Source organism: Fomitopsis serialis, assembly GCF_022376445.1.
Source record: "Fomitopsis serialis strain Sig1Antser10 chromosome Unknown B0H18scaffold_152, whole genome shotgun sequence".
Taxonomy (NCBI): domain Eukaryota; kingdom Fungi; phylum Basidiomycota; class Agaricomycetes; order Polyporales; family Fomitopsidaceae; genus Fomitopsis; species Fomitopsis serialis.
Genome location: NW_025955112.1, coordinates 24,946 through 48,052, shown reverse-complemented (window position 1 = coordinate 48,052; position 23,107 = coordinate 24,946). Strand labels below are relative to the sequence as shown.

The 23,107-nt window shown below is 57.0% G+C and overlaps 9 protein-coding genes across 9 annotated transcripts; 2 read left to right on the top strand and 7 right to left on the bottom strand.

The window, feature by feature from the left end:
* Positions 1-59: 59 nt before the first annotated feature.
* On the bottom strand, positions 60-5,237 carry B0H18DRAFT_886701 (P-loop containing nucleoside triphosphate hydrolase protein; the record flags this gene model as incomplete). The annotated part of the gene is made up of 20 exons (XM_048041142.1): positions 60-199; positions 257-339; positions 403-544; positions 667-781; positions 837-930; positions 982-1,033; positions 1,086-1,782; positions 1,832-1,966; positions 2,022-2,175; positions 2,222-2,499; positions 2,564-2,678; positions 2,739-2,815; positions 2,870-3,052; positions 3,102-3,156; positions 3,211-3,314; positions 3,368-3,522; positions 3,593-4,143; positions 4,195-4,251; positions 4,358-4,684; positions 4,981-5,237. 20 exons carry the CDS (start codon positions 5,235-5,237, stop codon positions 60-62), a joined length of 3,771 nt encoding a protein of 1,256 aa, XP_047886709.1.
* Positions 5,238-7,753: 2,516 nt separating this feature from the next.
* On the top strand, positions 7,754-9,859 carry B0H18DRAFT_1097086 (uncharacterized protein). Its single transcript, XM_048032472.1, has 8 exons — positions 7,754-7,907; positions 7,960-8,072; positions 8,134-8,236; positions 8,583-8,586; positions 8,775-9,063; positions 9,127-9,240; positions 9,302-9,560; positions 9,610-9,859. Exons 1-7 carry the CDS (start codon positions 7,788-7,790, stop codon positions 9,531-9,533), a joined length of 975 nt encoding a protein of 324 aa, XP_047886708.1. The 5' UTR covers positions 7,754-7,787; the 3' UTR covers positions 9,534-9,560; positions 9,610-9,859.
* On the bottom strand, positions 9,739-11,236 carry B0H18DRAFT_1125356 (uncharacterized protein; the record flags this gene model as incomplete). Its single annotated transcript, XM_048035010.1, has 3 exons — positions 9,739-10,036; positions 10,222-10,533; positions 10,587-11,236. 3 exons carry the CDS (start codon positions 11,234-11,236, stop codon positions 9,739-9,741), a joined length of 1,260 nt encoding a protein of 419 aa, XP_047886707.1.
* Positions 11,237-12,295: 1,059 nt separating this feature from the next.
* Positions 12,296-14,027, bottom strand: B0H18DRAFT_1087735 (uncharacterized protein; the record flags this gene model as incomplete). The annotated part of the gene is made up of 6 exons (XM_048032201.1): positions 12,296-12,594; positions 12,653-13,304; positions 13,357-13,456; positions 13,741-13,803; positions 13,865-13,936; positions 14,014-14,027. 6 exons carry the CDS (start codon positions 14,025-14,027, stop codon positions 12,296-12,298), a joined length of 1,200 nt encoding a protein of 399 aa, XP_047886706.1.
* Positions 14,028-14,318: 291 nt separating this feature from the next.
* B0H18DRAFT_886669 (carbon-nitrogen hydrolase) lies at positions 14,319-16,095 on the bottom strand (the record flags this gene model as incomplete). Its single annotated transcript, XM_048041135.1, has 12 exons — positions 14,319-14,425; positions 14,489-14,544; positions 14,599-14,627; positions 14,686-14,755; positions 14,808-14,886; positions 14,939-15,013; positions 15,305-15,353; positions 15,406-15,476; positions 15,526-15,594; positions 15,652-15,811; positions 15,864-15,952; positions 16,014-16,095. The coding sequence occupies 12 exons, from the start codon at positions 16,093-16,095 to the stop codon at positions 14,319-14,321; spliced, it is 936 nt and encodes a 311-aa protein (XP_047886705.1).
* Positions 16,096-16,388: 293 nt separating this feature from the next.
* B0H18DRAFT_886683 (ATP-NAD kinase-like domain-containing protein) lies at positions 16,389-17,639 on the top strand (the record flags this gene model as incomplete). The annotated part of the gene is made up of 2 exons (XM_048041138.1): positions 16,389-17,456; positions 17,508-17,639. 2 exons carry the CDS (start codon positions 16,389-16,391, stop codon positions 17,637-17,639), a joined length of 1,200 nt encoding a protein of 399 aa, XP_047886704.1.
* Positions 17,640-18,444: 805 nt separating this feature from the next.
* B0H18DRAFT_1044261 (uncharacterized protein) lies at positions 18,445-19,214 on the bottom strand. Its single transcript, XM_048030714.1, has 2 exons — positions 18,717-19,214; positions 18,445-18,663 (listed from the first exon to the last, which is right to left on the bottom strand). The coding sequence occupies exon 1, from the start codon at positions 18,900-18,902 to the stop codon at positions 18,732-18,734; it is 171 nt and encodes a 56-aa protein (XP_047886703.1). The 5' UTR covers positions 18,903-19,214; the 3' UTR covers positions 18,445-18,663; positions 18,717-18,731.
* Positions 19,215-19,804: 590 nt separating this feature from the next.
* On the bottom strand, positions 19,805-20,750 carry B0H18DRAFT_886676 (UMP-CMP kinase; the record flags this gene model as incomplete). Its single annotated transcript, XM_048041136.1, has 6 exons — positions 19,805-19,903; positions 19,959-20,023; positions 20,072-20,198; positions 20,253-20,494; positions 20,550-20,606; positions 20,666-20,750. The coding sequence occupies 6 exons, from the start codon at positions 20,748-20,750 to the stop codon at positions 19,805-19,807; spliced, it is 675 nt and encodes a 224-aa protein (XP_047886702.1).
* Positions 20,751-20,981: 231 nt separating this feature from the next.
* Positions 20,982-21,170, bottom strand: B0H18DRAFT_886695 (uncharacterized protein; the record flags this gene model as incomplete). Its single annotated transcript, XM_048041140.1, has 1 exon — positions 20,982-21,170. One exon carries the CDS (start codon positions 21,168-21,170, stop codon positions 20,982-20,984), a length of 189 nt encoding a protein of 62 aa, XP_047886701.1.
* Between the last annotated feature and the right edge of the window lie 1,937 nt (positions 21,171-23,107).

Sequence of the window (23,107 nt, the reverse complement as noted above, 5' to 3'; positions counted from 1 at the left end):
CATCTCCATTCTCAACTGATCTAACCGTGTCAAGATGGGAGCACACAGGAAAGGCGTTATTACAAGAGAGCCACCCTTGCCCGAACCGCCACATATGCCAGCAGTCTATAGATGACCAAGATCACAAGCAAGAGTGCGGTGAACTTTGCTGTGTTCCTATCTTTGAAACCGAATGTCTCGATCAACTGTTCTCCCGTAGCTGCAATAGACGTCAGACCCAGATCATGATCATGCATCGCGGCAAGAGGTTTCACACCTGCAAGGCACTCTCCGGAGGCAAGCTGCTCCTGCGTGCAGTTGAAGACCAAACCGCTGAACTCGTTGATGAAGGCCACACGCCTGCAACAACAGCAATATCGGTGTCAATGCGCCGGATACATTTGCGATATACAGCTTGCTCACGCTTGATAAGTCAGCGCACTACCCCAGGAAATGACTGCGAGCCAGCGAGGAAGCGTGACAGAGATAATCCCACACGTCTGCGCAAGCACTGTCAAGGCGCACGAAACGAGCGATACGGAGAGGCCTCCGTTAATCACCCAGCCTATGGCAGAATGTCAGCGGAATACTGGCAATCCTCGTCTAGCACGACGTACTGGAGAAAATGATCTACAATCGACCATCAGCATCAGCCTTCAAGGTTCAAGCCTCAATTAGCAGATTAACGTACCCCGATGCTTTCTCCAAAGCTGACCAGGCCAAAAATACCAAACGAGAACTCAAAGAACCTCCGCGCGTCGATCTGCAGGCCCATACCCGCCATCATGATGACTGAATATATCTGAGGATCACTGGATCGTCAATCACTCAACATCGATGCAGTGAGATGGGCGGACCATAGCAGCTAGAAATTGCATAGGGACTTCCTGAATCGTGTACGACATGATGAAGGTAGCGGCACTATAACGGGAAGCAGGGTTCTTGTATTCCCTATACATGGTACGTTATAGCCAGCCATGCCTGAGAGCAAGCATCACACACCTGTAGAACGCGTCTCGTTCAGCAGGGTATATAGCAATAGACGCAAGCATCCCTGATGTCTGCTCAGTATTTCTCTCTACCATTGAAAGACATCTATCACTCACCGACAAACGGCATAGCGCTGTTCTCCATCAACAGTCCGATCCTATCCTGTGCACTCGCAGGCCCGTGCCCGAGCCGCAAAAAGAACATCCAAAAGATCAAGACAAGGAATGGAGGATTCGCAAGCCGCGCCACGAAGACGTCCTGTTGTCTCCTCAGGTTCTTCCAGCTGCGACTGAGCACCACCGGCAGCGCATACTCCGACGCGCTCCTCTTTGGCACACCCACCGCATGGCCGCTCGGCGTGGACAACGCATCAGACAAAGGGGCGTCCTCCTCCGCCTTCTTGAGCTCGTGGTCCTTCTGCCACGCTTGGACCAGCGCATCTCGACCCTCTCCACACACAGCATCCACGACCCAGTCCGCGGGGTTCCACCAATCGGGCATCTGAACGCCGCTGACGCCGTCCACCCAGTCGACGACGCCGTTCTTGTCGCCTGCGTACACTACCTTCCCACCTGCGGCGAGCACGACTACGTCGTCCACCTGCGTCCAGACCTCCGAGCGCGGCTGGTGCACAGAGGCTACGACTGTGCGGCCGGAACGCGCGAGCGCACGGAGGGCGTCGATTACCGAGAGCGCGGAAAACGCGTCAAGGCCGGAGGTGGGTTCGTCGGCGAGAAGCACGGAGGGATCTGCGAGCAGCTGGACAGCGAGCGCTAGGCGACGTTTCTCACCACCGCTAATACCCTTGACCGTCTGCGAAGTCATCAGGCAGTGCGCTCGATAGATATCGGGACCGACGAACCTCACCACCGACAACGTGGTCTGCAACAGGCGTGAGGCCCATTGCCCTCATGACATCTTCCGCGCGCTCTCTCTTCGCGGGCTTGGTCATACCGCGCAGCTGAAGCTCCGCAGCGTAGTGCAGGGTCTCTCTAATCTACAGCGCACGGTATCAACGAACCTGCAGGCAACAATACAGAAAATTGACGTACAGTGAGTGCAGGCAAGAGCCATTGGTCGCTCTGCTGCACAAACGCGACCTGCTCACTGTGGCCTGAGGAGGTAGGCCGACCATTGAAGAGGATAGAACCTGCCACAGAGAAGCGTGACGGCGGCAGCTGACCTGCCATCGCCTCCAACAACGAGCTCTATAATGCGAACATCGTCAGCGACCGCGCCGACCCGCAAGAACGCGCATGCCTTTCCCGCACCCGACGGCCCCAGCACGACCGTCAACCGCCCAGGCCTAAACGTCACATCCACACCGTCCAAAATACTCTTACTAGCGGTGCCCAAGAGAAGCCCGCCCTTAACGATGATGCCCATGTCCTTCAGCTCCACGTCGACCCGCTCGCGCGTGGGCGCCTCCACCTCCTCGACCTTCGCGGGTTTCTTAGGCCGCTCTGAAGAGGAGAGTTTGTTCTTCGCGTGCTTCACTCCGCCGGGGTGGTAGAACTGAAGGAGGGCAATCTATATGGGGAGGAGGGAGCTGGTTAGTGAGAGGCAGGTAGGGGAGAGGGAAGAGGGTACACACGGCCATGCCGAGGACGACGAGGATGAAGCCGACTATACCGAGGGGGTAGACCCAGAGGGGTGTGTTGAGGTTGAACCGGAGGCCGACGAGGACATTGTCTCCGATGCACTGATTTCTAAAAAAGACACCGGCAACTGAGACAAGGTAATCGCGTGGTAGAGCAGGGGATTTGTACCGTTGGACGCCTTCGATGCCTGAACACGAGAAGACTCTACCTCGGAATTGGGTGATTGCTGTCCATCTGAAGCCATACTGTGAGACCTCACGCATCAGTGATGCGGGCGATGGGCCATGGGAGATACATACGAAGTACGGCGACAGCCATTTCATCCAACCAATATACGCAGGGAGGTTCACGATCAGGTACCCCGCGCTCAGAAACATGGCGATGGACAATCCATTCGCGATCAGGGATGCCTGAGCAAAATTACGGTCGATGGAGGCCGCTAGGAGGGCATAGGCGAATGAGCCGTGCTGTTGCAGTATGCACTGCATATAATGTGAGCGCGCCTGATGATGCAAATGATGGTAGACGTACATTGCCGATGAATATGAATAGGTTTCTCGCGAGATTATCGTGGCGGAAGCCGCACCTAACAGGAGTTTATGAGCATACGATGTGATCAAATGGAATCTAACAGACTTACATGAAGTAGAGGATTATAGCATATAGGGTTGGTGCGATAATGTTGATGGGCAGGAAGGCGAGCAGATGACTGCACACCCAGGGGAGCACGTCATATAGTCGATCCTAACCCTGTGTAAGCAGTCTTGGACGCATTGAGCCGTATTATCGAAACACACCTCGCGCTCGCGATCAAATACCACGAGCTGCCCGCAGTCTATGTAGATATAGAGTATAAAGGATAAATAGAAGAACATAACGACCCCCTGGTAGTAAACCGTCTTAAGCGTCTGTATGCCGGCGGGGGTCTCGGGCGGATTGAAGAAAGTCAAACCTGAACGACGACGACACCGTCAGCATCAACAGCACCCCTTGTGATTTGCATAATTGAGCGAGAGACCAACCTGCCATGACGCCGATCACAGCAACCTGCAGCAGGAAACCCAGGAGCAGCCCATTATCCCGATACACGTTCTTCATCGCCCGATTAGTCAGTACGACGACCTGCTTGACGAAGCCCGGCCGATTCGATTTCCTCCCCTTGTCCGCGCCCACGTTCACGTCCTCGCCGGCCCCCTTGGTCTCCCCCTTATCGCCCTCCTCGTTCATCTTCTCCCTCTCTGCCCACGCGCTCTTCAGCCGATCCACCCGCGCCTGGCTCGCCCTCTCCGCATCCTCGTCCCGTGAGTCCACCGCGCTCACGTCGATCAAGAAGTCGAGCGGGTTCGTCTGCGGCGGGCACGTGTATCCGAGATCCGCGAACCAGGGGAGGACGTCGCGGCGGAGCCCGGAGTAGACGACGCGCCCGTGCGAGAGGAGGCAGAGCCGGTCGAAGAGCGGGTAGGCGTCGGAGCGCGGCTGGTGGATGGACATGATCACGGTGCGGTTCCGCCGCGCGAGGGAGGACAGCAGGGAAAGGACGGAGAAGGCCGCGGTGGTGTCGAGGCCGGTTGTGCTGTGTGTGAGTGTTGGAGGGTTGGTAGGGAGACGGAGGAAGGCTACTTACGGTTCGTCTAGGATGAGAACGCTTGGTTGCCGTACGAGTACACAGCCAATCGAAAGCCTAATGAATCATTGTCAATATCACGTTTTGAACCGGGATTCAGCCACCCAATGTAGTACGAAACCCGGGATGGATGCGCACGAGACATGGGACTCAGAGAGCTCACCTTCTCCGCTCGCCACCCGAGATACCTTTCTTACCTGACGATCCTCCGCCGACCAGCGTATCCGCTGCTTTCTGTAGACCAAGCTCCCCGATGGTCCTCTCCACTGCCTCATTGTTCCCGCCAGCTGCAAACCGGAGGGTCTCACGAACGGTCAAGCATGAGAGAAGGAGATCGTCCTGTGGCACGAAGCCGATTGCATCTGCCACCTTGATCCTTGTGGCGGAAGTGGGGTGAATGGTGACAGAGCCAGCAAGGGTCTTCAGGCCGCCAGTGCGCCTACCGATTGCATTAAGCAGAGTGGACTTGCCGGACCCACTCGCACCGATTCTGTGCAGATGGCGTCGGTCGGTGAGTAGAGCGCGTTCCGTTACAGCTGTTGTAGAAATGATACACCGCTCGCGCGCGGGGGTGTGTGGCGCGGGGTGATGGCTGGCGAGATGGCCGACGGTTGGCGAAGTCACGCACCCACCGTTGTCGCTCAGATATGTTCTCTAGCTCGACTTTGACATAAGTCTCGCTCACGGCGACCGTCGGCCCAAACCCCAGCTCCACACACACCCCAGTGCAGGCTGGCCTATCGTCTCTACAACAGCTGTAAGCCGACTCCTTCAAGCAGCACTCACATAGCGAGGACCTCTCCGGGCTTGCACTCCAAGCTCACATCTTCCAATAGTAACTGCGGTTCTTGCACAGAATTAGGACCGAGAATACGCCTCGCGATGCCTGGTGGAAGTTCCACAGGGATTGGAAGCGGAAGGGGGACGCCCGGTGGCGGAGCCTGGATGGTCAGCGACTGGACGAGGAGGGTGTAGGAGACGAGGTGGAGGTCATTCGCGCGGTCTTGCTCGTCGCGCGCATTCTGAGTGGCCTCGCTGTCCATAGGCATGCCCACGAATACAGGCTGCTGCAGAGAGGATCGTCACGGAAACAGATGAAGGCGAGGAGGAGGCGCTTGTCTCGAGACTCGTCAAGAGTCTAAGTCGGTTAAGTAGCTCAGGAGTAACCGGGACATTCTTTTCGCGTAGATATACTCCCGTCGGGCAATCTCGATAGGGAAGGCTGGCTGCCGCATCTTGGGCGGCGCTGGGCGGCCATGTGCAGGCTGTGAAGCTTGAAGGGCTCCCGTAACCACTCTCGGCCCCTCGTACATGACAGACGCCTTGCAACATACGGCGCTCGCCGCTCTCACTCGGAAGCCGTCGCAAACGGGTATCACTTGGGACACAATCAGCTCGCACTTGGCTCACAACGTGTACAATAGAACAGGTCCATATCTCACCATAGAACATGCAAGTACCCACAGCTCGGAGCTCTCAAGCGGTGGCCAAGGCTCGATCTCGCCGGGCTGTTCGGTCGAACGTCGGTGAGGCATGTTTGCGGTCCGGAACTTGTCAGTTCACTCATGACAGCAGCAAAGACGGAAGGTACAGCGTCTAGAATACACAGTGGCAAGCGGGGTGATGGACGGGAACAAGAGGCGGTGAGAAAGGAGGTACGAGGGTCTCCGTGTTATATAGCCTATACGGCATCGCCGCGTTTTCTCTGGCAGCGAAGACGACCCTTTCCGGAACGTGCGTTGAATGCAAGTTCTGCCCTTCATCACGAGGCAAAATGCTTCCGTCTCCGTGTGCATTGCTCTGCGCCCAGTGCGCCTGAGGCCAGCTGGAAGGTAAGTGTCGTCACCGCTATTCATGGGAGCCCGCTCGTGCGCCGCTCAATATTCAATATTCAATCTTGGCTCAATCTCATCGTAGCTCGTGTGCTAGGTCTATCTGACTCTGTTCCCCGGGATGAGAGCCATCTGTTCACCAACGATGTGACGCCTACAACAGGATGTGTCGAGGGAGATCCAAGCACTGATTGACACACACCCTATCTCGGCCTCGCGGTATAAGCTTGCATAGCCTATGAACGCTTGAGCATCGATCGAGATCTTCTCCCAAGGCAAATCTCACCACCTGTTTGTAAAGGCAGAGGGTGGGGTGTAGAGCACCGGCATAGAAGCGTTCTCAGAGTATGAAATATGCATGTCTCTGCCCAGTCTATGCCAGGAAAGTTCAGCCCTATTTCTCGCCGTCAGATAATCTGCCGACTCGTCTCTGGACGTTATGAAACCTACTATCTATCTTCTGAGATCGGCCGCCTGAGTCAGTGAGTGTGCACTTGTGTACAGACTCTCGTTGATTACGACGAAACATATGCGGCCGACGCACCAGATGGCAGCAAGTCCGTCGTGCAAGGCGGCACAGGGTCCGTCTAGTCTTCTTGACTCGGAAGCCATATGCTCAGCGCGCGTAGCGTCGACAGAATGGCGTTGACTCCAGTTCACAAAACATCTGTGGGTACCTTAGATTTGTAGGACATGATCGATTCACGGGTGACGAACGTCCAGTGATCTCCAATTTACAGCCATACGCGAAAACTCTGGGGCGTGCACTGACAACTCACCCGTGTAATGAAACGAATGCCTAGATTGCTTCGTTGGTGAGCTTCTGTGTACGGTTTGGTATTATAGATGCAGCCCTTACCTTGCCTCTGAATGCCTGTCATTGTCCATTGCCCTCAGGATGCCCTTGCGACGGTGGCGCGTCCACGGGCAATATCTTCTTCTCCTTCGCGTTCCTGCGACGCACTTCCACGGCTCGTGCTCTCGCTGCCTCCTGAGCCGCTGATCTTCGCTTCGAGCGTGGCTTGGTTCGTGACTTGTATTTCCCTTTACTTGTCATATAAGTAGGTCTCGATGTGCTAAAAGCGACTCGAGTCTTGTGTATTGCCGAGTGCAGTGCCTTGTATAGATCTGAAAAATCACTGTCAGTTCCAGGGCTCAATCAATGATGGTGTAGGACCTTACATTACAGCATACGTGTGTTCCGGACAAGCCAATATTATGCACCGTTGCCTCCGTGCCAGTGCAGCCGTTACGACGACTGGGGAAATGCGTGGCACGCGTTCACGTGATGGATGAAACGCGTCTGTGGCGCGAAGTTCGTGTGCAAGCGTATTTATTTGTAAGTAGTACATACCCGCCTGTGCGATGCCACGATTAAACTTCAACGAGGCAGTCACCCCAACAGCTTGCTACTCTTTATAAGGATGATACTGTATGTCGAATGGATGCTATGGACATTTCATATTGGCCATATCATCTCATCAGAAGCAACTTTTCCCAGTACATTTCTTCTGTTTGTCAAAGCAACAAACTGACAGAGCTCTCACCATGAGATTTTTACATGGATTGACATCTATCACTATGTATACGGAGAGTGTGGAAACTTGTTCTCGACTCGGAGGTCTGGATCCGACGACCGCGATTTTGCGGACAGCCACTCAAAGTAAATAGAGCCAAATAGCCTTCGTGTTGCCTGATCCCGCGTTCTTGTTCAGATTCTTGCATTTCCATCGCACTTTCTGCGTCAGCCTGCTATCAGCCATGGCCGACGTGCGCTACACACACGGAACAGAAGTATACGTGGTGCGCGCATGCTACCACGAAGACGGGACCGACCTACTTGCCGTGGGTGGTGCACATTCGGTGGAGGTTCTAATGGTAGTAAGTGGACGCGTTCATGGTTAATATCCGGACGTTGATTGGATTCAGTTAGACATCAGAGTTGTGCAAATGCATTGCTAGCTTCCACATTGGTACCCGTATCACTGCTCTTGCATGGTCATCCAAAGTCACCTCACCTTCAGTTAGCGACGTCTGGTCAATCGAGTACGCGCCACATTACCTCCGTCCATCCTTCCGTCTGACTGCACTTCGTTTGACAGACTAGCCGCGCTGGAGCCGACCGCGAACTCTTTCTCCTTTCAAAATCGTCCGGGGATGACGAGCACATCTTCCAGTTCGGCGGAGGCATGACTGGCCATCATGGCAAGGTCAACGACATGACCTTCTGCGGAGGACACGGCGAGGAAAGCTCAAGATATTAGCAACAGTGTCAGGTAAGCAGAGTCCCAGCACTCTGTTCGAGAACCCGATCCACGGCGTGCTACACAACGTGTTCTTGGCCACATCAAACAAGTAATGCGTTGTTCGTTGTTTCGTACCACACGGTGGCAGCACGCCACTCCTCTCTTGCTACACCTTCCAAAGACTTTGGAATATGTTCCCCTTGTGCTCGCTTCGCATCAGACATGCAATTTTCACTGAGGTATGCTGTCCTTGCTCCCGATCCTGCTGACCAGTTTGAGCTTGAGGATGTCTTCGTAAATTTGCTGCTAGTGCAGTGGAGGTGATGCGCCTGTGGCTCGCGCGAGCTACAGGGTGATGAAATCGCCGTGGATCGGACCTTCTGCTCTGATTCGTATGTCCCTGACCACGCTCCTCTTGCCAACATCAGATGATAAACTTCTTATGGTCTGGGACCTCAATCCTTCGATCAACATTGTCTCCCCCCCTCCCCACTTGACGAAGACGGGGTCTCGAGCCGACCGCAACCCACAGTATACGTGGTTGCCTTCCCGCACCCGCTCACCTCCGTCAACTCGCACCCCACCACGAGCAAGGAATTGCTCGTCTCCGACTGCCGCGGTTCAATCTTCCTCACAGACTGGCGCACAGAGTGGGAGGAGAACGAGCACGACGCGTGGAAGAACTCGAGCGTGGTCGAGCTCATCGAGCCGAGGGCGCTGGCGAGCCCTGTGATTGGGGTGAAGTCTAGGTGGACAGGGTCGGTGTCATGGCGGAGGGACTCCGTAGACACGTGAGCGTCTCTGTCTCCCTCCCCCTTTCCCGCAGAACCTGAGTGAATGCATTTTGCGGACAGCGTCGGCGCTGTCTACGGTTCAAGATTCTCCATCTGGGATATGGGGACCTCCAAGGCGGCAAACCCACCGTCACGGGCGCGAGCTTTCCCGAGGGCAGCACGCTCTTTCGGTACGTTCTTAGCTTTGCATCCGCTCGCTCATCACTCACTCACGCGCCTTCTCTGACATGGACAGATGGTGCCCCACCTACCATGAGTATTTCGCCATTGCGAGCGGCTCTCCTGCAAAGGGTGCCGCCATCCACCTGCACAACGCCAACTACATCAACGCCGTGCCGACCGTTCTGGGCATCGCACCTCATCCTCAATACGTCCGCACGTTCGACTGGCTGGCGGGGAAGACTATCCCGAGGATAGCCGCTGGGGTAGGGAGGGAGGTCGTTATCTTTTACATTGGAACGGAGTGACGCGTAGGTGTCTTGCCACATCAACGAGTAAGTATTGGTCGAAGGTGCGATGATGAGAAAGTCTAAGTATTGTCAGACACTAATTACAACTTGGACACTATGTATACATAGCAAGCCCGGTGACACCGGGGCGCGCCCTTTCCCCAGTCTAGAAGTCCACGTTAAACTCTATCTATACTGCAACCAGCCCACGGAATGAATGGTCCTAATCAGAAGATCCTGCAAACATCCCCTCAACCTCCCTGCTCTCACACTCCCTCAGTCGTTTGATATCGAGGTGGTCGGGGTCTCGTGACACGACCTTGTACCACCTCGTCCTGTGTGAGGAACGCTCGCCTGTATCCAGCCCGACATAGAGCAGGGTAGAGATCCGCTCTGCGATCCCATAGGCTAAGTCCAGCATCGCTAATATGTTCTTTGCGCTGGAATACGCCCAGTTCTCGTCGCCGGGGGTATCAGTGCATGTATCATCCACAGGGACGACAACGGCGTTCAAAGGCGCCCTACCAAGGGTGTTGATATGGTGTCCTGCATTGACGCGACCCAGGTCAGCCAGCGTTCCATCAGTCAAACCAACCCACTCACATCCAACCAATTCTCGACGCTAGAAGGCCCTCCCAAACTGTAGGCTCCGGCTCGGACCCCTCTCTGCGACCGCACCTTGTCCGTGCACACAAACCTGACACACCTGACGCTCCGCGCCACGGACTTCACCAGCTGCGCTACCGCCCAATGGTCCAGTGACAGATCCACGTCCCGGCACGTCAGCGTCGTCGGCGCCATCCCTGCCATCGTCTCGAGGGCGAGTCCGAACTGCTCTTCCACCCACTCCGCGCCAACGAGCTCCACATGCGGGACGGGGCGACAGAGCGGGACGGGGCGATCGAGCGAGACGGACTCCAGGCGCGTCCAGAGATCGCGTCCGACCTTCTCCTCGGTGCACCGTGCGCACACCTCCAGCTGCCGCACCTCCGGAAACGCGCGCGCGAGGGCGGGCAGGCTCGCGGCGTCTCGCACGCCACCGAGCGTGAGGTGCTTGACAGCCGGCCACACCGGGTGGGCTCGAGCGCCTGGACGAGGTCGTGGTTGTTGACGAGGGTGAGGCGCACGAGGGACTGCGTGAAGTTGTGCAGGAGGCGGTCGCGCCCGGGGACGAGGTAGCACGTCGGCGCGTCGAAGGAGGTCAACCTGACAACCGTTGGTCGACTGTGCATCTCAGCGAGCACACGCAGCGCATGAGGGCCGGCGTATCCCTCGAGGTGAATCTCGGAGAGGTTCTTGAGTGAGGTGATCGCCTCGGTGACCTGGGAGGGTGCGCTGGAGAACAGACGTTCTGCACCATCCACCACCAGTACGCGTAACCCTGTCGCAAGCGATATGATGCGCGCGACGTGGTCCGCCAACACGTAGTCCTGTTTCGTGCATGTGTCCTTGCCGTCCTGGATGGTAAGCGCTCCGAAGGTCAACGTCCTGATATAGGACGCCCGCTGCGGAAGGTCGGCCAAGACGCAGTAGCAAAACGAGCGCAGCTGTTCGCCGACCTCTTTCTTGGTGCGGTGGCCCAAGGAAACGTCCCTAAGTATTGTGGGCAACGCGCAAGCATATGCTGCCCGGCAGGTGGAAGCAAACTTGAGGATGTCGTTCCCGGACAGGTAGGACACGATGTCCTCGAGTATCTCCACAGGAACGCTGACGATGGACATTTCGCTGGGTCAGTGGTTACCTGGGCGGCGAGAGGGTATCAATGTGCTGTTATAGCTTGGAGGTGAGTCCGAGGATGTGTCTGCTGAGTTTTAAGATGCACTTATACTACCGACCGGAATGAAGGCTACGAGGCGCGCAGAGTGGTGCGATGTGCTATTCGCTTCCTATACAGTCCTCGTCGCTAAATAGAACTCAGTCTCGCAGATGCGCAGATAGAGAGTACCCAACGTACTAGGACCTGCGGCCCGCGGCTCAACATTTGTCTACGCGGCTCGCCCAATGTAATAGATAATGGCGTCGACAAATCGCCGCGGCTGATGAGTGAGTGTACTAGCACCATGCTTTGGTTTAAGACAGTATATCAACATAGCAGCACGAAAGCGAGGTATTGAAGGCATTTGTACGAACCTCAAAAGCACCCGAAATTCAACCGGCTGTCCGACGGGTCCACTGTATCGCTGGTTGTAGTCATACATACATTATGAGCGCCCGGTATCGCGACGCGCGACGCGCCCACCCGAAGACGCGCCCACGTGACGGACGTCACGCAACCCTATTGAGAAGCTCAAGCTCAAGAGTCAAGGCCTCAGGCCCAGGCTACAAGCTCAAGCTTCAAAATACAATAAAGGCCCGGATGGCAAGTATGTCTCCACTCTATTCTTCTACGACACTGCACTGAACCCGGGCTTCCTCGTCCGCGACATTGGCCGCAACACTGATTCAGACTCTCACACCGCCGCTCTCGATCTTTGACCCTGTCCATGTCTAGCTGTACAATTGTAGCGGTATACTGTCACAGGGGGATTTCTAGTCATGGATGCAACTAGCGCGCGTTGTACAATACGTGAATGTCATGCAACAAACAAAGCAAGGGGTGACGGCGGATGTGTGAGCCAGGAGGGGATGCGCGGGTCCGGGGGGCGGCGTGAGCGGAGGGGAGGAGCGGACGGGTAGAGAGGGGCGCACACGGAGGAGATCCAGAGCGAACAACAGCACAGTACACGCCAGCCGGCAGCAACCAACCAACCAACCAACCAGACCACCAAATGGCTGGCCGATCATTGGTTCGCGCACTGCACCCGCGGCTCGCCCTCCTCGTCTTCGTCCATCGCGTCGCCGCCTGCGCTCGCCCGTGCGCGCTGCCGGGTGTCTGCCTCCTCGAGCTCGACCTCCTCGAGCGTGATGCTCTTCGGGAACTTCTCAATCGGCGTGCGTGGCGGGAGGACACGCTCGAGCGCAGAGATGAGCGACGGGTCGATGCTGTCAGGGAACTTGATGGTGAAGTGCACGATGAGGTCGCCTGGTTCGTGATGCCGGTAAGAGGGCATGCCCTGGCCAGAGATGACCTTGATGTCGTCTGAAGGCGCAGGCTATCAAAACGAGCTGCGCGACAACCAGCGATACGGAATACATACCGTTTTTGATAACCTCGCCGGGGTTGATCTTGACGATGAGCGCCCGGTCGTCGAGATGCTTAATCGCGAACTGACCGCCGCCGAGCGCCGTGAGCAAGTCGATCTCCTGGTCGAGCAATAAGTCGTCGCCTTGCCGCTTGAACCGCTCGTGCGGCTTCTCCTCGACGACAATGATCACATCTCCCGGGGTGACGCCCGGCGCCTGGTCGCTCTCCCCGCGGAAGTTGATCGTCTGGCCGCCCTTCATGCCCTTGTCGATGTGCACCTCGAGCATCTTCTTCTCGCTGACGACCTTCTTCCCGGTGCACGTCTTGCAGCGGTCCTTCACGTTGATCATCTCGCCTGTCCCGCTGCATGTATCGCACGGCTGCTGGATCTGCTGGATCATCGGGCCCATCTGGCGCAGCGTGACGCGCACGCCCTGCCCGTGGCAAGTTGTGCACGTCTGCACCGCGCCCTCCTTGCCGCCCTTGCCGCTGCACTTGGCGCAGATGACATTGCGCGTGAGCGAGAGCTTGGACGTCTTGCCCTTGTACAGGTCTTCGAGCGTAACGTGCACGCGGTGAACGAGGTCTTTCGTCTTGCGTGGCCCGCGGGATCCGCCGGCACCGCCGAAAAAGCCTCCGCCGCCGAACAGTTGGCTGAACAGATCCTGGAGGCAAGTCAGGTTGGGGGCGCGACGGAACCGAAGAGTGGCGACGCACCTGAGGATCCATCCCACCCATGCCGCCCGATTCTGAGAGTCCTCCTTCTCCCCGTGCATCGTAGATACTTCGCCTTTGTGGGTCTGAGAGAACTTCATATCTGAGTGCATAGGTTTGTCAGCGGTCGATTGCGCCTGTCCTCGGCCACGACGGTGAGTGCATCGATGGCGCGCAGCGCGCAAAGTGGCTTGCGCGCTGCTGACGCATGTAGGGATCTGCTTAGCGCCAGCACTGCACTAACAATGCGGAGGCCACGAACACGCAGGCGCCGATCGCGAAAATATCGCGCCCGATGCCCAAGGCCTCCACATTGTCTCATCGAGCAGGTCTTCCGCCGTCCGCCATGCACCCCCGCCAGGCCAGGCAGTCCAACAGGACACTCACGCGTGTGTCACCTCCTTGAACAGCTCCGGGTCACCACCCTTGTCTGGGTGCAGTCGTAGTGCTCTAGACAAGCCCAGGTCGTCAGCACACGGCGCTGCACAGCTGATCGAGGACTCGCAATCACTTTTTGCGGTAGGCCTTCTTGAGGTCGGCGTCGGATGCGTCTGGCGAGGCCTCCAGGAGGTCGTAGTATTTGCTGTGGCGCAGGGCGTACCGGAGGGACGGCGCCTGATCAGCACTCCCGTCCGCGCACTGCTCTGATCGCGCACTCACGTTTCCTTTACCATCGTTGTCGTCGCTGCGTGTCGCGAGCGCGGGATGCGGGGTGGGTGGTGGGCAGAAAGAGGTGTTTGGGACGAGGGAGGGAGTAGGCGAGGCTGAAGGGAGAGAGGCGCGATAAAAGCAGTGAGGGAACGCGATGGAAGACCGTCGAATGCACCGGAACATTCGCCGCTTGCTGAGCACAATAGACGCCCAGCCACTCCGCGCCACAGCGTCTAAATCCTGGCGAAGACACGCTACATACACATCGATGTTATACACTGGTACTAGACACCGTCCTGCACACGTTTGATCTACTACTTGGACCCCACGGCGACGCCCTCGCTCACGTCGGGGTACACGTCGAACCGCCGCTGCACCGTCACCGGGATCCCCGCGCGCGCGTCGTGGAACGTCTTCGGGTCTGCGAGACGCCAGAACGTTCTCAGCAATGCTTTCACGAGCCCGGAACATATAGCAGACTGACCGATGTGCGCGTACACGATGTCCTCTTCGTGCTCCGTCTCTGCGATCACCTTGCCCCTGCGCCGCGCATCAGCACCAGTCGTCGAGAAGACGGCTGCGACGGAAGCTCACATGGGATCGACGACCATGGAGTGGCCCCACTAAAGAATCAAGTCACCGAATGTACTCGAGCGGCCGACCCAGCGATCTGCGACTCACCGCGTGGTACCCAGCTGACATGTCTCGTGCGGGACTGCACATCGAGAAGTAGACTTGTTGGTCGAGAGCTCTGCGTGCACGGTCCAGTCGTTCATGTCCCAGCGAACGATGCGAACTCGTACCTTGCTCGTTGCAGAAGCTCCCAGTGGAGAGGCCCCGTCGTGAGGTTAAATGCCCCAGGGTATATGAGGACCTGGCAGCCTGGGGATCGTCATGGTTAGCAAAACCTTGCGCGGATGATCGTCCGTCGTACCTTTCCGCGCATTGATCATAGCAAGCTCGGGGAAGCGCACATCGTAACAGATGCCGAGTCCAATCCGGGCGAATTCTAGGTTTAATGTCAGCCAGTGGGGAAGGCTCCAGCTGCTGTGAACCCGATATTCAGACCACTCGCGCGCGGCAGTATGTGGAGCAGGGTTATGGCTGGCGAGATGAACGACGGTCGGCGAAGTCACGCATTCGCCAAAGCCCAGTGCCATCGTTGGCAGCGCGTGAGCGGAGGGCTATGTTCTTGACGTCAGTCTCACGGCGACCTTCGGTCCAAACCCCAGCTCCACACATTCCCAGCGCAGGCCGGACTATCGTTTCTACAACAGCTGTCAAAGGAGTGAATGCGTACCCGTATCAAAGTAGTTCACGCTTGTGCCGCCGGTGAGCGTTTCACTCTCCTGCAAGTAGGTGAGGCTATGCTTCTCGGGTGTCTAAGGAAGGTATGCGAACCTTGAAGGTGATTTTCCCAGGGATGTCGATGTCAAAGAGGTGCGTCTTGCGGTGCGTGGCGACGAGCTCCCCTATATGCGCATGAGCAGGAGCCGCACGTCCCGCAGGACGCGAACCGACCTGTAGGCGAGTACACGGTCGCAGTGTTGTACAGCTTGTTGTCCGCCTCGACGCGCTCCGGTATCGACCCTGCAGTGCGTGTACCCATGAGAACATGACGGGGAGCTCAGAGTCTTTCGCACGTACCGCCAATGAGCCATACCCCCGCCTCCCTTGCCGTCGCCGACAGCAGCTTGACCGACTCGCTCGCAGATGCCTCAACGTTGTACGGCTCTCCAGGCGTGTACCCGATCGTCTCTGCATATACGGGGAAATGCGTGTGCCCGTACGGAGAGTTGAAGCATTCCTGTTCCTCGCCATGAGCCGAGATGCACGGGCGAGTAGGAGGCGCTACGAACGGGCAGCACGACGACATTTGGCTTGGGCTTCGCGCCTCCGCTTCCGCTCGCCGCCTTCAAGATCATTTCGCGTGCATGCTTGAGGTTCGCTGGATACACGGCCGGTCAGCATTTCCAAGCCTATCCCGCCCGAGTCTCGCACGCACTGACCCGCCTTATCCGCACCGACCTGGCCCAGCTGGATGAGAGCGAGATTGAAGGCCTTGAACTCGGGTGCAGCAGCAGCCGACATCGCGCGTCTTGCAGGAGCAGTGAGAGTGAGAGCGGTGAGTCGCAGGCCAAGACGCGATAGGGTGGATAGGCCAGGGAGGAACATGGGCTGCCAGTGGGAGTGCGACTCAGACGCGCGCCTGCAGCCGAGGGGTCGATCGGATCTTGATTGGATCTCAGATCCCCTCATCGATTCGATCGCGCGACGGTCCCGGCGATCACAGACGCCCACAACCACGACGAGCGACCTCCGCCCACTGCCTTCTGCTCGTCACCGTCAACGACGAGACGACAGCCTCGACGCCGACGACCACGATGCCCACTCTCCTGATATACAACCCCATCTGTGGTGCGGGCACCGCAGAGCAGCTCATCAACACGCACGTCCTCCCCCTCCTCGAGCGTGCCAACCTCAAGCCCGACGTCGTCCTCGCGACCGAGCACCCAGGCCACGCCGGCGCGTTCGTCACCACCCACCTCGAGGCGCACGCAGGGCCCTTCACCGTCATCCTCGCCGCGGGCGACGGCACCCTCCACGAGATCATCGAGGCGCTCGTGAACACCGCGCCCAAGGGCCAGCGCGCCGCCGCGCCCCCCGCCAAGCTCAACTTCGCCCTCATCCCGAGCGGCACCGCCAACGCGCTCTACGCCAGCCTCTTTCCCCGCGCACCCACCGACGACGACACCGCCTACAAGCTCCGCAGCGTGCAGGCCCTCGTAGACGGCCGCCCGAGCGCACCCCTCACGCTCGCGCTCACCACGCTGCAGTCCCCGCCGAACAAGCGCGCCCCGCCGCGCGTCGCCGTCTCCGCCGTCGTTGCCTCCACCGCCCTGCACGCCGCCATCCTCGCCGACTCCGAGGCCCTCCGCGCGGAGCTCCCCGGCCTCGAACGCTTCCAGCGCGCCGCCGCGCAGAACCTCGCGCGCTGGTACCACGCGTCCGTCAAGCTCTTCCCCACCGCGGCCGCGAGCGTCGTCGAGGTGTACGACCCCGCCGCGAAGGCGTTCGTGCCGCACGCGCAGAGCACGGAGGACGACCCGATCGTCGACCTCGCCGGCCCGTTCGCGTACTTCGTCTCTGTCGTGAACGTCGACAGGCTCGAGCCGCAGTTCAGGATTGCCCCGCTGTGGCGGGATGCGAAGCCCGAGGGCGCGGCGCTGGACGTGGTCGTGCTGAGGCCGGAGCGCGACCCGAGCGTGCAGATGGACTCGGAGGAGACCAGGGAGGCGTTTTCGGAGAAGGTCAAGGGCGTCATGGGCGGGGCGTACCAAGACGGCGCGCATGTCGGACTCACGTACACGGACGATGGCTGTGTGCTGGAGAGCGGCGAGGGATGGCCAGTCGTGGAGTACTTCCGCTGTGCCGGCTGGGAATGGGAACCTGTGAGTACACCCATATGCTGTCTGTAACCAAACTCATGTTTACGCCGACAGGATGACATTGACGACCGGGCACATCTCGTCTGCGCGGATGGCGACATCCACGAGATTGTGAAAGGCGGAAAGGCGACATGTACCGCAGCAACACCTTCCGACGACAAGTCCGGATTTGGTGTCTACATCTAGACATATGTGGTAGAGTTGGTGAAGAACGCCCAGAAGCGGCTTGCGCTCAAAATACGGACCACGAGCATTTGTAGTTATAGATCGATAGCGTGTACGACGTGCGACAGAGAGGTATTAGTCTTGTGTATTCTGTGAACGTCTCATCAGGCGCATCCCTGCTTCTATGTGCCCATCACCGGGTCCAATCGTGTATAGAAATGCAATGTCCTCACTGTGGGAAGGAAATCACATGAAATCCAATGTCGTAAACACTCATTTGGGAAAATGAGTGTTTGCCACACTTATTCGGGACGCAGTGAAAATGAGTGTTCGTACTGGTACTGTTCGGAACACTCATTTTGATTGTCTAGCACACTCGTAGAGATTTTCACGGTGAAAAACACTCAGAATGATGTCGTGCTAGTGTCGGTTACTTGATAATGTTCACCGTGGTTTGGTACGAGGCTTGACGACGGTATACCAACAGTGTCTTACTTACTCGATAAATGGCAACAAGGGCAGCGTAGCCGCGCCGCGGCGACCAGCCTCTCAGTATGCCGTGGGACTACATACACGAGCTTCTTTGGCTGAAGTCTCTTGTGTGCGATGCATGAATGAGTCTGTTGAGTGATTTATCGGTGATTCCTACATGTGCTGTCCGCGTTGGTACTGTCAGTTTAACAGTTAAGTTAGGAGACTTGTTAGGGGAGGCGCGTGAGGTCCATTTCACGTGACGTGGCGCGTCGCGTTTGAGAGTCCGACGCGCGTTGGTGGCGTCGTCAGCTCAGCTCTCGATCTCCTTCCCTTCCCACTCTCTCATCCTCACTGCCAGCTCCATCACCCTGGCGGCAACCTGAAATCAGCCTCTTATTTTTGGGCTGTGACGGCGCGTCACGGAAGAAGCTCTCTTAGAACTTTTCGCACAAGCAACCTCGAGTCGAAATCAAGATTGCGCTGAGCCACCGCGAACACAGTAGTAATGGACCGATTGCCGTCCCCCAGCTGGGCGTAGTCGTGCTGTAGCATTGTGCCAATGCTTTCTGCGGTGATAACATACAGTCTGGTGCGCATATATTTGCTAATCTGACTTTGCCGCAGTGAATCACCGGAGTGCTATCGGTGGATACACAGTACGTCGTCTGCGGAGGTTGGGTAGAAGTGGATGAGTGCGACAGGTACGCCGTGCGTTTTGGGGTGGTAGTGAGGTGCCAAGAGCTCGCGACCGTGCACAACGGATGACACGTACACACGACCCACCGGATCCCACAGAGTCGTTGTCGCCATTCTGCAGGTCAGTGATGTATCACTTGTATTGTCTTGGTTGGTGACACATCATCAGGAGCTGATAATAAGGAGAGGCATTCTCATTCTACTTGCTTCTCAGATAACTGACCATTAGTGCCTCTTACTAGCAGTCTCGCGAACGCCGAACATCCCTATTCTGAGCCTCGAGTGCTGCCTGGAGTCGTGTCCCGGAACTCGTCATTTCATTATCGAGGTGAGCATTTGACCTGCTGTCAGCAATGCGGTACTTGGAGGATCGCCGTAGATACCAACGTATGTGCGTAGATCGTAGTACGTGATAATATGAAAGGCCACAGTGTTATACTTCGATTGTTGAGTCTATTGGGATGAGAGACGATAGAAATAGTCGTTATCAACCGTCAAACCGAATGATTCACACACCGCAAAGTAATGTCAAAGACGGCGAAAATGATGTGGTTAAACACTCATTTTGACTAGGGGAAATGTCCGCCGTTCAGTGGTGCAAACACTCATTTCGAACACTCATTTTCAGTGTGTCGAACACTCATCGCACCGATATCAGTGTTTATGACGCTGGTTATGAATGTGCTAGAGCACTCAATTCTATTGGGCACATCTCGTCTGCGCGGATGGCGACATCCACGAGATTGTGAAAGGCGGCAAGGCAACATGTACGGCAGCAACACCTTCCGACGACAAGTCCGGGTTCGGAGTCTACGTCTAGACATGGTGGAGTTGGTCAAGGAAGTGGCTTGCGCTCAAAATACGGACCAGGAGCATTTGTAGTTATAGATCGATAGCGTGTACGACGTGCGACAGAGGTACTAGTCTTGTGTATTCTGGGATCATCTCTCATCAGGCTCATCCCTGCTTCTATTTGCCCATCACCGGGTCCATTTGTGTATAGAAATGCGATGTCCTTATGCAGTGACGTTGCCACTCGCCTGACCGGAGAAGACCTCCTCTACGACTGCCTTTGCTTTCTGGTGCACCTCCTCGATGGTAGCGGTCGCATCGATCTGATATGTGTAGATGGTTAGGCAAAGATGCGCCAAGGTGGCATGGCGCACATACCGAGGCGACTTTATGCAACTTGGTGTAATGCTCAATGACGGGCATCGTCTGCTCCTTGTAGACATCTGCGAGACATCAATGCTAGCCTTGATGTGCAAGGCACATGGACGTACGGAAACGTTTCTTGATGCTTTCTTCATTATCATCCTCCCGGCCGCTCGTCTCGCCCCGCTTGAGCAACCGCTTCGACATCTCCTCCTCCGTCGTCGTGAAGAACAGCACCAGCGAGCTCTCGCACACCTGCCGCCTACTTCAGCGCATCCATGTCTCGCACCGACATAGCTCAGAGCGCACCTCGTCGTCGAACTTCACCGCCTGGTCCATCTTCCGGGGGAACCCGTCGATGAGGAAGCGACCCTTGCCATCCGCCCAGCCCTCGCCGGACCGACTCTCAGCGACGGTGGCCTTCATGGCGTTCTCGAGCAGCTTGATCGTCACCTCCATGGGCACGATCTGGCCCTCCTTGATGTAGGTGCGGATCATCTCGCCATACTCGGAGCCCTCGCGGTTCTGCTCCGCCCGGAGCAGGTCGCCAGCTACGTGTTCCGCATTTGTTAGGACTGCGCACGGAGCAGACGCTCGAGAACACACCAGAGAGGTGGCAGAAGCCAAAGTCGTTCACAAGGTTGGCGCACTGCGTGCCCTTGCCTTGGGTAGACGGGAGACGTTACAGCGAGCGTCAGCAACGTGGTACGTGCGAGCCTTACCGGCACCAGGTCCGCCCAGCACGAAGATGACGGTGACCTTGCTCTTGTCAAAGACCCGGGTCGTCTTCCCCTCCGTCGCGCTCATCCCAGGTGCAGGTTCGTCAGTCGTAGCGGGGGCAGCCTCAGAAGTCGCAGACGCAGGTTCCACCGTCGCCGAGGGTGTCGGTTCCGTGTGCGCGCTGGCAGCGGGTTCCGCAGTCTGGTGAGATGTTGTTTCAGCCGCCTTCTTGTCTTTCTTTTCCTTCTTGTCCTTGTTCAGGTGCAGCGCGTGCGAGAGCTTGTCGAGGATGGGCATCGCAGAGACTCGGAAAACACGTCAATTAGACGCCTCGTCACCGTCAGACTTGGTGTGGTGGCGCGGGGGCACGAGCGGGTTGTCCTGCTGGCGGGGCTGCTGGGAGGCGGGGTAGGTCGCTGCGCGGTGGCGAGCGAGGAAGTAGAATGCGCCGAAGGAGGCGAGGGAGAGGCCGACGAAGAGGAACGGGTTGGGAGCCTTGTTCGGCATTCGCTGCAAACGACGCTTCAGCGCTTCAGCAAAGAGGCGGTGGCTGCAGCTGTTGACGCGTGTGTGGCGGGGCCTTGCGATCCTAACACACCCAAACAACGCTCGCACACGTGCTAGCGTGTTCTGGACATTCAATTGGGACGTGTTCTACGTACTTTGAAGTTTCTGCAGTACTGTCCCCTCTCACGACGCGCACGGCCTCCGAGGCTTTCGTCGGTATTGAATTAAACTATACTATCACAGCTGTGGACAGTTCGGGCCGGGCACGATGCGGACGATGCGGACTTCAACTTCATCTTCACCGGCGGCACCATTCCATTATATGCCACTGGTCGCGATCAGATTTGTGGTAGGTTGGTGCTTCCTTGACGCGGTCTAATGTTTCTACATTGACTCTGTGTCTACTACTGCGTCTCCTAGCCTTTGACAGCACCACACAACACAGTAGCATCGTAGCAAATCGCCGTCAGCCACCTCACAGCTTCGATGGCGCGATGCATCCGTCACTGTGAGCCAGAAGTTGGCTAGAAAATTGAACGAAACTCACTAGGTGAAAGCAAGTTGTCGTCTGGGCATGCCCAACCACGTCTTGTGCTAGTACGTGGTGTACGATTTGTACCGGGGCCAAAATTGACAATGTTATGTACGGTCGGCAATAGATACATGATTCCTATCCGGCGGCATCCCGTATATCGTCACGCCAATTCTGTTACAGTCGCCTCGTGAGCGGCACAGGACGTCGGACGTGGATGATTCCGTCTCTAAATAGTCAGAGCGGTGAGTTTCAGTCGTGGTCACGATTCGCGTCAGTACGGAATCTCATATAATTTGTAGTACGGTCGACGTCCCCTGGGTTTGTTACCATCCCCTTAGACGAGCTGGCGTGACGAGCATAGGTCGAGGGACTGAGCTGATGTTAATAGTTATGGAGGTATGCGATGTGTGTGCTCACTCTATTCTTTTCAACTTCGACGGGCTGCGCTTTCTATCACGGTTGGGCTCAAAATTCAATGATCACAATCATTACCAAGCCTCTCCGATGTGCGGGCGGGTTCAGACCTCGCGGTGCGCTGTTTTTTCTCCGGAGATTTCGCCGCAACTAGCCTCCATATGTCTTTCATACTAGAGGCCATGCGAGTTCGGAGCAGCATACGCGCCAGCGCTCAGAAGACTGGGCGATGACATGGGATTGCGGCTGCAGGGAGATTCCATCCGTGTGTCTGGATGCAGGAGCTCATTCCGATGACATCACCGTGAACCTGCATATGCAGTGCGTCTCACTGATGCAGTGATGTCACGGCAGATAATGTCTTCCTGTAGGCCTTGTATGAGTGAGTATAGGTGAGAATCTAGCGTAGCAGACTGCAAGGTCCCAGCTGGGAACTTTGATGACATCGGCCTTGTCCTGGTGCTTGCGAAAAGGAAGACAATTATATAGAGGAACGAGGTAAGTGAAAACCCACTGCGGCGCATGGACGGTGACCGCGTGGCCTGAACTACCCTGTACGTCGGTGCCAGGTTTGCATCAGAATCCAGCCACACTGCGTCCTCGGATTCCATGATGACGCTTCGTCTTCAATGTATGGAGCTCCAAGGACTAGCGAGACGGTGTATGACCTGTCTGTAGGGTCCAGGCTTCCCTGAGTGACTTGCTACTAGCGGGGACGGTGGTTCGAGCAGACATGCAGCGGTGAGCGCCGAGACCGCAGAGACGCGACGCGGGGATGCGGACGTCACATGAGCGTGTCACTGACAGCCTCCTGGGGAGCGCGAGCCCGCACGGCCGCAGCACTCAGGTTGTCAGTGAACATCGACCACACGTTTCTCACCAATGCTATACTTAATCTACCTCCGTGGAGCGAATGACTAGAAAATGCTGCATTCAGTCAGATGGGCCACTGCCGAATCAGACTCAGTGCCAGCGTGTGACGACTGTC